The following is a 13,818-nucleotide window of genomic DNA, read 5'->3' as shown; positions in this document are numbered from 1 at the left end:
TTCTTGTGGAGGGGTCACCATTCCCATAAGAGCTGGTACATGTTTATGGAGCTCAGAGTGGTGGATCCAGGTAGCAGGTCTCGACTCAGACAATCTCCATTCAAGTTCTAACTCTTCAACTAGCCAGCTGTTGTCCTTGAACACTGTGCATAACCACTCTGAACCTCAGTCTCCTCATCTGAAAAACGAGGATCAAGGTGTCTACCTCTCAGGGTCCCTGTGAGGATTAAATGAAATGTTCCACAGAAAAAGGCTTGGCTGAGTGACTGGCACATGGCAAATATTTAAGACATATCAGCTAATTCTAGTTTGTTAATGATGATGCATATGTCTGTGACTTGTGCAAGGGAAAAATCCACCCTGAATTGCTTAGAACATAATTGAACCAAAGCTTTACACTGTAACACATAGAAAATACTTAGGACATGACAAATAAAGAAAGCTTTCAATGTTTTAAAGAAATGGATGAATATAAGTTCATTTGTTCTGCATGGCTTCATTTGTTCTCTGGTGTTTAAGTATAGGTATGGAGGGACTTAAGGAAGAAACATACCAACACAGGAAGGAAGAAAATCAATCTGATGAACATGAATATAGCCACCAAACTAGCCTAGGGATTTACTCAATGACACTACTTTACTGTTAACCTTCACTCATGCCATTTATTATTTAGGAAACTGCTGCAAAGAGACCAGAAAGTGAATAGAATAATGATGTTTTTACGGCTCCTAATGTAGATTGTTATTGAAAATCTGTCAATTTCACTGGCAAGCCTTTGGCTCAGAAATAAGATCTTCATTTATAATTTGCAGGCAGTGATAACTAGAATTATGAGAAGTAACCGGGAAATAAAAAAAAAAACTATTATGATAATTATCTTTCTCATTAAAAACATGAGGCATTCTATTATCACTGGGATGTGCAATATACTCTTTAACAGCTGCTGCTACTGAGCTAAAACACATCTGAATAGGAAGGCAAATACATTACTGATCACCCAAATGATGAAAAATAGGTCCTGCTGAAAATGCGTGCGAAGTGGAACAGAACAGAACACAGCAGGACGTACTGTCCGCCTATGCAAACCAGAGGGATACCACTTACAGATACTTCAGGAATCAGTCTCAACTTTTCCCCTGAGATCTCCTTGAGCAAGGTTTTATTTATTGAAGCTGGTACTTGATGGGTTGGCCGGTCCTTTGCTTTGATAAGAGGATCTGGAATTTTCTGAGAGGATTCACTTCTTCCAGGGGGAGAAAGGCATGGCGTAGGCACCATGCTCCTTTGAAAGTCTTTTCTATCTATCTGCTTTGCCAAGGAATTCTGGCTTTCTGATGTTCCTGCTTCTGCGTAGGCACTTTTTAGAGGTCCTTTATCTGTTCGCCTTGCAGCCTTCCCCAACGTGCTCTCTAACGTTAACTGAGTTAACCCTGAAGGACTAGCTGCTGGACTCGGGGAGCCCTGGATACTGTTGTTATCCTACATAGGGGAACAAAGTGAAACCATGTTGAGTCAAAATCTGTGGTGAATAAACTACTGATAACAGTTCTTAATAAGTTCATGTATTCTCTGAATAAAAAGCAAAAAAAAAAAATATATATATATACTATTTTATTCTGCAATAAAAATATGAGCAACTAAAACCAGCAACGTAAGTAGGTATATAAACCGTTTGCTAAGGTGCCCTACTATGGTATCTGGTCTTGGTAAGGCATATATTTTTTTTCTTACCATTGAGTTACAAAAGAACCATTTAAGAAGAGGTCACTAAAAATATAGTCCTTTCAAAAAAGCATGTGGAAGAAGAGATCTATAGGAAGTTATCTAAGATTTGTAGACTTTGAATTCCCAATGAGCTGACTCTGTGAGAAGAGAAAGAGCTAGAACTTATAATGTTTAGCTTATTTAAGCCGGGAAATGCTACTTTAAAAAGAAGTGGGCCTATCAAAGTATTTTTGTCTTAAATTATTGTAGGGAAGTTTTATTGTTGAAGAGCAATAGATAGTAGACATGTTTTGTGAAATACTTTTCTTACATGAAAATTTCAATTATAGAAAGTATTTTTTTCCATAAAACATGAGCATCATGAAATATAATTATTTGGAAAGCTACATGAATTTTTCAAGTACATAGTTCTGAGATTATCCCTAGGAAAGCAAAAGTTTTAATTTTTAAATCTGAGAAAGGAGGAAGTACAAACATAAAATCAATGGCTGTGAAAGTAAATAATGAAAATGAGAAATACAGTACTTTTTTAGTAGGTGGATTTTTCTGCTATAAAATAAGAAATTTAAAAAACAAACTAATGTGATCACTGCTTATTCTTGCCAGGGTAGATTTTTCCAACTTGTCTTATTTAAATATATAATAAATAAATGGATATTAAAATGATAAACTCAGGACAGAAAAAAAATCATAAAAGCAGAGTATATATATCTATATAGATTTAAAGATTTTATTTATTTATTTTTGAGAAAGAGAGAGCATGCATGCAAGCCAGTGGAGGGGCAGGGGAGAAGGAGAGGGACAAGAGGACTCCCACTGAGCATGGAACCTGACCCAGAGCTCCATCTCATAATCTTAAGATCATGACCTGAGCCAAAATCAAGAGTTCAATGCTTAACCAACTGAGCCACCCAGGTTCCCCAAAAAGCAGATTGTATTTTAGAGACATTATTTGATGCCTGAGAATATATATCTTACATTCAGTTTCAGAAAGCTATTTCCTATCCTTCCATTTGTAGCCACAGAGAACCAAATATCTAGTTATTCCCCAAATTTGGTTTTTTATTTTTAATTAAAAATTTTTTTAGAGTGAGCGAGAGAGAAAGAATGCATTCAGGATCAAGGTGGAGGTGCAGAGGAATAGGGAAAGAGAGAATCTCAAGCTGACTTCATGCTCAGCAGGAAGCCTGATGGGGCTGGATCTCAAGACACTCATGACCTGAGCCAAAAATCAAGAGTTGGATGCCTAACAAACTGGGTCACCCAGGTGTTCCCCCCGAATTTGGTATTTTTATTTTTTTTAAGATATTATTTATTCATTCATGAGAGACACACAGAGACGGGCAGAGACCTAGAGGGAGAAGCAGGCTCCTTGTAGGGAGCCCGATGTGGGACTTGATCCCTGGAAAGGGATCATGCCCTGAGGTGAAGGCAGACGCTCAAGTGCTGAGCCACCCAGGTGTCTCAATTTTGGTATTTTTAAACAAAATATTTGAGTGACTGATTGAACTTTTCAGTTTCTTCCTGAGTGTTTGGTCATCATCACACTCAACACACAGATTACTATCTGAGGTGAGACTGCCGTTTTAGCATAAGTGAAGCATATGTAAAGGCAAGAAAGCCTGCTCTAGATTGCATACAGGCCAGAAGAATTTATTATGCCTTTTAATGAGAAGGGATCTATCCGCCTGTGTGTCTGTCATTGTTCTGCCAATCTTCCTTTCTTCCTAATCCTATCTAGGGTTATTGCCATAGGCGCTGTGGGTGCTGAGGATATAATGGGTGCCCAGAACTGAATCTCTGTCATCCAGGGCCTTTGAAGGGTCCTTGAGTGATGTGACTCAGGAGAATCAGAGATGTCACATGATAGAAGGCATGGGTGTGAGTTCATGTGGTGTCTGCAGCGTCTGTGGAGATAGCAGAGAGGGAGGCCAATCAGGAGACTGTTGAGCTGTCATGATTAAAAGTGCTGGGGTGACTGGTTGAGACACTGGTAGTGGGGATGGATAGGCTGGGCCGATAGGAGAGTTCTGTAGAAGGCAGAGTATGCTATACTTAAGACTCTGGAAATCTCTAAAATGTAGTTGGCAATCCCTAATCCTGTCATAAAACGATTTTCCCTTGTGGAAAGTAGTTGGGATTAGCAGGTAACTGTACTCTCAAGGAAGGTCCTAGAACACTCGGGTCTCAGAACATCTAAGAAACAGCTTGCCTGTCTGAATAAGGAATGAGAATTGCAGGGTGTCTAAGGATCTTCTTCTTGGTATTTGTCCTGGGCCTAAACTTGCTTTGTCTATGCTGGCTTGATCTTCTCATTCATATATTTCTTTATATGGAGAAATTTACTTTCCAGAGCCCCAGGTAAAGAAAAGATAGTGACTGAATATCGATCCATGGGCCCTTACTTTATGTCCCACGTGAAAAAAATAAGAAAGTTGGGATATTTTCATCCTTGAAACGGTATCGTACAGCCTCAGCTGCAGGCACTGGACACACCTTTCCGCTGTACGCCACTTGCTCAATGAGCTCATCCTTCATTGTCACTCTGAGACCCCTTAGGCTGTTCACATGGTTGAAGAACCCCGCCTTCAGGTAGAAAACTGGAAAGAATGCCAGGGACTCGAAAAATGCCTAGTGTCCTAAATTACTAAGGAATGGAGTGGTGACTCTTGCAACTTTTGTTTCATAGAGACAAAAGGAGAATAAAAGTTTAGCCTTGTCTAGAGAAAGTAAACAGAGAATATAGCAAACATCCCTCAGACCCTAGTTCTAAGAAGGTACTGGTGGGAAGTAGGATATATTTCTTGTTAATTCAGTCTGGCTGTTAGATAGTAATATCTTTTCTCCAGCTTTCAAAAAAAACTCTAGTTTAATTTTCTATAATTGTTGTATATACTGGGCAGTGGGTTTTCTGTGACCAAAAGACTCTCTACTCATTCACTTCCATCATATTTTCATTAATAAAAACTAAACATATGTTGTGTATTTAAAACAGACAGGCCCTAAAAATAGATTTGTTAAAAGCAAGAAAGGTATAATTATGAACCTTTGGGCCAAAACCTTTGATCACTCTGGGATTCCATTTTGTAGATCACATAGGCAGAAATTAACTTTTGCAATAAAAATTAGTTCAGTAAATATTTACTAAGCTCCTGCTATGTGTAAGGCATTTTGTAGGCACTATAGAAGACACACAAGTAAGAAGGACACAGGCATTGCCCTTGAGAGGCACAAAGTCTCAAAGGCAAAAAAAAGTATAAAGCAGAGAGACATAGATACCTACAAAGGTCACAATTTCATATGGGAGAAGGCAGCAAATAGCATTTCAAAAGTTTTAGATGTAATATTGGAGGGGTGCCTATAAAGCCAGATGTTTGCTACATCATTTTAAAAAAACCTTAAAAATCAAATTATTTTTTGCACTTCTGGGAGAGGGGGTCAGAGGACAGCCTTTTTTTCCTTGTAGTAGTTTACTCAGGTGTAAAATTATTTCTTTTTGCTTGGCATGAGCAGTAATTATACACACAAAAATATTCATGAGATGTATATGGACATTCATCTCACATTTTTCCTAAGATACACCCTGGTTTGGAGATGGGCCGAGGAGGACAGATTTAGCTGTGTTCCCTGTTCTCTTGGTTGTACTGCATTTCCGCACTAACACGTTTCTGCGCTATTTTAAATATATGGAAAAGATAAATAACTGGAGAATCTGGACAGAGTATAAAAGGCTTGCTTATTTTGGTTGCCCTAGAACCAATTCTGGTTTATCCCAGATTCTGAAAGGGGAATTATGATAAATGAGAAAGGCAAGAGATACACGAGACCAGTATTTTGACTGGAGTTGAGTTGGCTTCTTTTTCCAAGGGAAAAAAATAGAGAGTAAAACTAGTATTATATTTTCTAAGAGTGGTACAATGGCAAAACTTTATTCCTTTCTTATTTTTAAAAAATATTTATTTATTTATTTATTTGAGAGAGAGAGAGAGAGAGAGAGAGCGAGAGAGAGAGAGAGGCAGAGACACTGGAGGAGGGAGAAGCAGGCTCCATGCTGGAAGCCTGACGCAGGACTTGATCCCAGGACTCCAGGATCACGCCCTGGGCCAAAGGCAGGCGCTAAATGCCGAGCCCCCCAGGGATCCCTCTATTCCTTTCTTAGGCAACACTTTTGACTTACTAAAATAGGTGATATACGTATAGATGATGGTTACTGATTTCACACATACAACACCTTTGGGCTTAATAAGCTCTTGGCTTAATTTTTTTCTTATATAACATGCATTTGTTATGTGCATTAAAACTTAGCTTACTACGACCTGATTGAAAAACAACGTTTTCCCTTTTGGTTTATCATTTAGCTACTGAAAACCTGTACAGCAATTGAATATAATTTGTCAGAGTGGTAAAGAAATTGTCATGCCATTTTCACATTCTGATAGTCTGTTCATCTGTTTCTCAGAAGAACAAATGCAAAATGCTTTTGATTTAACTTAATATATTTTTTTTAAATGTCCCAAATCTCTTGAACCATTTGTCTTCTGGGCTCAGAGGCATTTGTTTGTTAAATATTCAATCACGCCCCAGTGCTGGAAACATCAATAGAGTTTGCCTGATTAACTGTAGCACAGCATATGTACGCTGAAGATGAGAATGATTTCCCCAAGGAGCCAGGACTTCCTCTGTTGAACTATGTTTCTTAAAAGGACATGCAGATGGGCATTTGGACAATAATTTCTGGATGCACAAAATGGATTGCTCTTGCTGAGCTATAATTTTAAAAAGATAATTTTAATGACTCTTGAGGGCCACCTACTTGGAGCAGATGGGACCCAAGCTCTTTGTATCACAACTTTAATGTTGAGCGAGTCAGGGTAGAGCTCTGTTTTAGCCTTTGTAAAAGCAGATGATCATATTTATTTATATTTCAATTGATTTTTTTAAATTCAGTCCACTGTGAAATGAAGTCTTGTATAACATTTTTAAAAGTTCTGTAAAAACACATGTCTGCAAATATTCCAAACATACTTTTGATAACAGTTTTGAAATCTGTAATTGAGACTGAGTCAGCAGGAGTCTTTACTCTTGTCCAATGTTTTAGTGACTAAATGCACGCATTGGCAGCATCCTGAAGCTGGATCTGGGCACCAGCAGACAATAGGGATGATATAGGTATATACTTCTGCTGTCAACTAAAAAGCATAGTTATTTGCATAGATATAGCTAAAGACATTGGTCATAAAGGAATGAGAAAAATCATTTCTTCTTTGATGATAACGAGATTGGCCACTCAAATATATCTTAAATGTCTTCACTAGCAACCATCCCCAAGAAATAGTTCTACTTCCACCTCTTGAATTTTATAGGAAACTGTTAAAGTAATACAGTTCTCTCTGGGTGGAAAAGATAATTGATAGTGGTATCTTATAATGCATTTGACTAGTTTATAAAAAAGTAATGAAAGGAAGACGTAACTGCTTCTAACAAGTAACTAACCTGCAGTAGGCTTGATATTAAAAGGGGTTGGACAAATTTTTAAAAATATCTTTACCTAAAGCCAATGATGCTTCATAGACAAATAGCAGAAGTTAGAAGGACTCTATAGGATGGGTAAACACCATCACATGAATATTTGGGGAAAATGATGAGCCTCCATTAATTGTATAACATATCTTTCTAGAAGTTAAGACTTCATGCTCTTTTAGCTGATAACATTTTAAAGATTTCTTTTGGAAACCTCTATGTACAAAAAACTATTTATCTGTATGATGTTTATCTGATAGCAAAAGTGGTAGAATTATAGTCTAAGCAGACAAGAGTTTTATAATTTTTGTTACTTGCCTATAACAATGAAGAGCCAAGTCATAAGAACCATGGAGCCTGTGACTTTTGCAGAGAGGAACAGAGCTTTATAAGAGAGTAATAAAGACCTAGAGCTGTGAACGGCTTTAAAAAATTTCTCACACACAGTAAATATTAAATTTGCCTGGTGGGTTTAGAGAATATGTTATGTTGTAATCCATAATATACAGGAACAAAAATGCAAGGCAACATATTCAAAATAGTCCTTCCATTTTTTTTCCCAACACAGACATCAACATTTAAAAGTTTTAAAAGGTTACACAGAAATATAAACAGGCTCAAGAGTAGTAAATATTCTATTATGTGTATGTACATGTGAGAATGTAATTCAAATTCATTAATCAATTACACAAGGATGAGTGGTTTATAGACTAAAACCAGAAAAATAAACTATGAAGAAAAAAAATGCCATGAAACAGTTTAACTCTGAGGACCAAAAAAATATCTTCAAAGCAACAATATGGGGAAAGCTGAGGAGGAGGACCAAAAGGGTCCTTTTATTCTGTTGTTGGTAAATTCGTCTGCCACAGCCCTCTCTGGAGCTAGATGGGGAAAAGACCTGGAAGCTTCCTAGCTAATTTGAATGCTCTAAGTACTTGGTCCACATAAATCATCTCCAACTAGGGATAATTTTTTGGCTTAATGTTCCAATTTAGATTGTGATACAGGACAAATTACCTGGCCTTGCAAGTATCTACTTTAGTATGTGATACACAGCCAGAGTTTTGGGGAAAAAAAATGACAGTATTTCTAGATGAAAAATTAAATTAGGGAAGTAATAAAATATTAATATAAAGCTAACTATTTCAAGTTGTAAACCAGGTGTATACTCAAAGCCACACTGGAAATAATGGCATAAAATACAAAATAGAGATGATAATAGAAACAGGCTTTTTTTTTTTTTTTTCTTTTAGATGCTGCAATAGTGGGAAAGGCACTCTGTTTTAATAGCTTTTCTAGGGTAATTCATTTTACATGGTAGTCTTGATTTTATAGCTATCTATTTCCATAGTGTGCTTTTCAAATACGAACTACAAACTCAAAATTAATTGAGTATCAGGAATATTAGTATACATGGCTGTCTGGGGAATAAAATATATAGTAAAGCAAAGACTAAGACCAGAGTATATGCAAAAAAAGAAAATTCATACTTTTGAGGCTCTGCACTGATGAAGATTGCAGATGTGAATTAATGATTAGAAACTTAAATTACAAAATCAATATTACCAAAAGTTGATTTTAATTAGCTTTTACTATTGTATGTATACTTTTCCTCTAGCTATCATGGTAACATGATTTGATTTTACTTAGTTTACATGCTACTGAATATATATAATTTCCCTTTAAAAATACTCAATGGTCTACCATCAAATAGGTCTTTTAACTACAAGTTATAAATTTCAAACATAGTATGTAATGTAATTAGCCTCATTCATCCACCATCATTTATGACATGACACTGTTTTCCTCAAGTATAATTACGTTACTCTAAAGGATATAACATTCTAAAATAATACAACGAATAGTAAGGATGCCTAAATTAACTAAACTGATTTTTCTTCAAAGACTATATGTAAATAAACATTTTAAATATCTAATCCAATTTCCCAATGACTTACATACTTAATCAATTGGAGAAGTAATCCTAAGGAAAAGAAATTACCAAAACCCCCCAAACAAACAAATTTGATCACCACAGATTATAGAACTTGTTTAAATATAACCCAGCAATTTTGTTTGTCATGTTTTCTATTTTATAGTTTGTATCTTGTTATTGCCTCTACCAAGTATACAAGCTTGTACATTATGGTGAGGCTTCTGCCCTCCTATCTGGCAGCCATTCTTAGCCAGCTCCAACTAAAGGTGGGTCAGGACAGGTATTAGCAATGAGATGGTCCTGATATAGACTCTAGCCAAATGCTACTAGTCATTTTGATGGTTGTGGCATGGGGGTGACCAAATAGCTATGCCACTCAGAGCTTGGGTGATGCATGATACATTTATTTTCAATTTCATGTAATTGGTAATTAGTTTATGTTTGCAATAATAAATGATGAAGGATGTCAGATGTGCAGTAGCTAGTAGCAAAAGAAAGCACATCAAATGATAACAAAATAAAATATTCAGAACTAGTATTGTTCATTTTCTCATGAAGTTCTATTGCTTCCTGTCAAGGCTTATTGTTCTTGTAGACAGAAGTTAAGTTCCCCATGTCATGATATTTAAAGGGCAGTTTTCCACAAAACTTCTCTCAAAGTTTTCCAGGGAAGGAACTAACATGTCCCATCTGCCTTGAAATTTCCACCATTACAGGAATTCTTTTGGTTTAGGTAAGAAAGATGGTGCTGGGCTTATGGGAAGGGGATGGGCTATCCCATTAATGAAAAAGTACAGATTATTTTATCAGATTAGTCAATTAATACTGTAAAAGAATTGACAACTGGGATGGGGGCAGTACTAGACGCTGAGGGTGAATGTCTATTTTAGTTTTTATATCTTAATGTTATTCAGGGTGAAAAGGACAAAGATATCCAGAACCTTTAAAATGTTGGCATCATGTGTACTATTCAAGCATTAAGGGATTTACAGTAGGTTTATGTTTGGTATGACTAGTAGTTTCACCATGCTCAGAAGCAAGGATATTATAAAAAAAGGATTTCCCCATGTACTTTGCAATGGAAACTCATTAAAAGTTGCAAAAACCCGTAATTACTGCCTGAACAATTTCATCATATTCTCAACTGGCTCTGAAGGTAGGAGCAATAATCTACATCCTGCAGTCCAAAGGGGGATCCTTGATCAATCATAATTCTTAAAAAAATGTTTGTAAGCATATACAGTTTTTCTAATTATTATTACATAATATATTATACATATAACCTAATATATAACTAGCTATATTTATAAATATATTATGTATATTTTAACATATAACAAAGTTATATATAATTTTGACAAAGAAATGATTTGTATAACTTAATGAAAACATAACTTGACTGTAATCTGCTTTTGTGATAATTATTTTTCACAGGAAATATGGATGCTTATCATTGAACAAAGCTGAAGGAATTTCACAAATATTAATTCATTTCATATGGAGAAAAGAGTCATCATAATGTATTAAGCTTTAAACAAATGTTTCAGAACTACTTTATGTTTGGTTTATAACAAGTCTTTTTTAAACTTTATGTGAATTTACTAATTTATAAGATATATTTGTATTCTAAATAATTACAAACCGAAAACCTTGGGTAAAGCAAATCCTAGCACTAATCCATGATTCTTTATCTAAACTTTAATTGGCACAACTCTTGAAATTCTGGGACCATATGGAAAATAATGAGTCCTAATAGGTCTAAGGTGGAGAGATGGCAGGAGAGTAAGGAAGCCAGAAAACCGTCAATTCAGAAGGCTTAGCCACTGCAGCACAATTTCCCCAGAGAGCTAGAACAATGTGTTCTTAATGTTTTACTGGTCTCACCATCATATAACTAAAGTGCATGTTATTTCTCATGCTGTGAGACAAAAATTAAAAAAAACAAAAAAACAAAAACAACCCCAAAACTGGTTTCCATAATTAAAAATGAAATTGGCTGACTGTTAATAAAAAAGGCAGCAATTTAGAGTTACCATAACAACCTGAGGCAACTGTTGACTGACACTGCAATCTGCTGCACTTTTATAAATAGCAGTTGATTTCCCCTCTTTCATTTCAACTGGTTTTCATGCTTATCAGAGCTAATGGAACAACTGTGCTTAAAACGACTTCACTCATCAAGCAGTGTACCTCTTCGCTGCTGTCACTGCCATAAAAGTCATCCTCTGATTCAGTGTCTCTTCTTGTCATGCTGATATCCTCTTTTAGATCCAAAATAAATGGGCATCCCTCTGGGGACATATTCTGAGTTTTTCCATGAGGTGCTGACCGTGGTCTTGATGAAAAAGTGAAAATGTCCTTTAGAACAACCTGAGTTTCCTCTGCCAGTTGGCCATGTTCACTTTCCCTGTTGGCTTCTAGCCACAGGTGTGAAGTGTGGCAGGAGTCATCATCTGGAAGGAGAGACTGTCTCCTGGACGCCAAATGGGAAATACGATCATGGTTTTCAGGAAATATCCACTCATCTGACATTTGGGAAAGATGACAAAAATTAGAAGAGTGTTCCATCAGTGTCACATTAAAGCAGGTAGTCAGGTTAAAATTTCTGTGTTGAAACAGATTTATCAAATAATGCAGAAGCCAAGGAATGCAATTTATCCACCATCTTGTGACCTGCTAAACATTTAACCTATAGATCAGTGCCTATAGCTACAGGCATCTCATTTGCACTTCCTCTCCATCTGAGTTTCAACACTGGCCAGGAAATTTATAAGTCTGAAATCATTATCACCTATCTTGCAGCAAATTCTTTATAGCACAGTCTCATTAATTTGACATTCCAGGTGGGGAGGAAATCTTCCAAATTTAAACGGGTTTGAGTTACTAATATCTTCTTTCAACTGCAGGAGAACAGAATATTTAACAATTTTTTTTAAAATAAAAATTTGGGCATTGTTTGGATTACAAATCATGGAGGAGAGGCAACCATGAAAAGTTAAGAGGCTTTTCCTTTCCATTCTACAGACTGAAACAGGACAATTCATAGACTAAACTGAGTAGACTTTTCCAGTAATAAAATCCACAGAAATACTTGCTAATGTGAGTGGTGAAAAAGATCTGTATGTTAAATTATAGGAGAGAATGTTTTGATTCAAAAATCTTTTGTGCATCATTATTTGTTTCAGTTAAAAATACTGTATACTACCACTAGGACACATATTAATCAAAACTTAAAAAAATTTTAAACTTTAAAAATTTTTTTGAGACATAGTTGGTACACAATGTTACATAAGTTTCAGGTGTACAACATAGTGAAAAGATTTTAATCTTTTGGGATGCCTGGGTGGCTCAGCGGTTGAGCGTCTGCCTTTGGCTCAGGGTATGATCCTGGAGTCCCGGAATCGAGTCTCACGTCGGGCTCCCTGCATGGAGCCTGCTTCTCTCTCTGCCTATATCTCTGCCCTTTTCTCTCTGTCTCTCATGAGTAAATAAATAAAATCTTTAAAAATAAATTTCAATCTTTTATGTAACATTGAGATAGATTTTTATAACTGCGATCCAGACAAATTGTAACAGACAAATACTTATAATGAGTATCATTAAAAGCATGTTTACTTTCTTCTTTAAAATGACAGCAGGGAAAAGTTGCATTTTCTCAACTTAGTCTATTTTCCTTCAAATTTACTGTTTTTGCTGCATTATGTCAATGGTGAAAATCTTAATAAAAATCTGTGTTCAGCAGAACCAAACCATGGACATGGTAATTTTACCCTGATCTTGAATCCTGCTATATTTATCTTCACAGGAACAGTAACCAAGAGATATCTAAGATTTGTTGATTTGAAACTCTAAAGCCTACAGTACAAAAGCAACAAACAAAAAGACCTTAATGGTACAAATAAAAACATTAATGGTACAAATAAAATCATATTCATCATAATGTATTCATTTCTTAAGACTATCATTATATGACTTGCCTATAAAAAGGGTAGCAGATGTACATTTCTTTAGAGAAAATCTGTAAGGGACAAGGCTTTAACATTTTCAGTAGGTTAGTGGCTAAGAGCAGGCTGAATCTACTTCATTGGACCACCTTCAAAGGTGATGTGGAGGTCAGGTCAGTATACAGTGAGCAGGTGAAATAAACAGATTCACTGGGCTGTCCTCTTTTGGAGAGCAAATCCTTTTGCATGGTGCTAACCATGTAGCAGATGCTTTGTAAACACAGTAGATGCTTTATTAATAAATAAATTTTGAAAAGGATGATAAAAACCAATGTGTTGCATTACGTACATGGATATGTAGAAGAAAACTGGAGGCACAGATACTGGGAATCTTCATTACGCAATTCAACAACTTGCATGACCTGGCAACCAGGTCATGGCAACCATATTATTAACTGTCAAAAAGTCAAAGTAAAAGGAGTGTTTCTACACCAAATGAACTCTAATTATCTCAACACCACATGCTTTTTTGGAATTTGTAGTTTTACCTCAAGTATTTCCATATCAATTGTAATGAATAATTTGGTGTGTTTTCTTAGGAAAATATGTAAATTACTGTGTAATCACAATATTGCAGCAAACAAGATAAATGCAAGAATGATCACCTAAACATCTAATTAGTTTTTCTACACA

At 35.9% G+C, this 13,818-nt stretch overlaps 1 protein-coding gene across 35 annotated transcripts in view; it reads right to left on the bottom strand.

Moving 5' to 3' along the window:
* CFAP20DC (CFAP20 domain containing) overlaps positions 1 to 13,818 on the bottom strand; it is a 246,655-nt gene that overhangs the window by 83,005 nt on the left and 149,832 nt on the right. For 23 of the 35 annotated variants that reach the window (XR_007404050.1, XR_007404049.1, XR_007404051.1 and 20 more), the window contains 2 exons: positions 11,372 to 11,706; positions 1,105 to 1,479 (listed from right to left, as the gene is read on the bottom strand). Coding sequence is in view for 29 of the 35 variants with exons in the window: in XM_049097500.1 (XP_048953457.1) it covers positions 1,105 to 1,479; positions 11,372 to 11,706 (710 nt within the window). In the remaining 6 variants the exon portion in view is untranslated. The remainder of the gene's footprint in view (positions 1 to 1,104; positions 1,480 to 11,371; positions 11,707 to 13,818) is intronic. The other 12 variants (XR_007404052.1, XR_007404053.1, XR_007404054.1 and 9 more) reach the window with 1 other exon arrangement.

The sequence above is a fragment of the Canis lupus genome, chromosome 20, assembly GCF_003254725.2.
Source record: "Canis lupus dingo isolate Sandy chromosome 20, ASM325472v2, whole genome shotgun sequence".
Lineage (NCBI taxonomy): Eukaryota > Metazoa > Chordata > Mammalia > Carnivora > Canidae > Canis > Canis lupus.
Note: the sequence above shows the minus strand (reverse complement) of the source record. Positions and strands in the feature narration are given on the sequence as shown.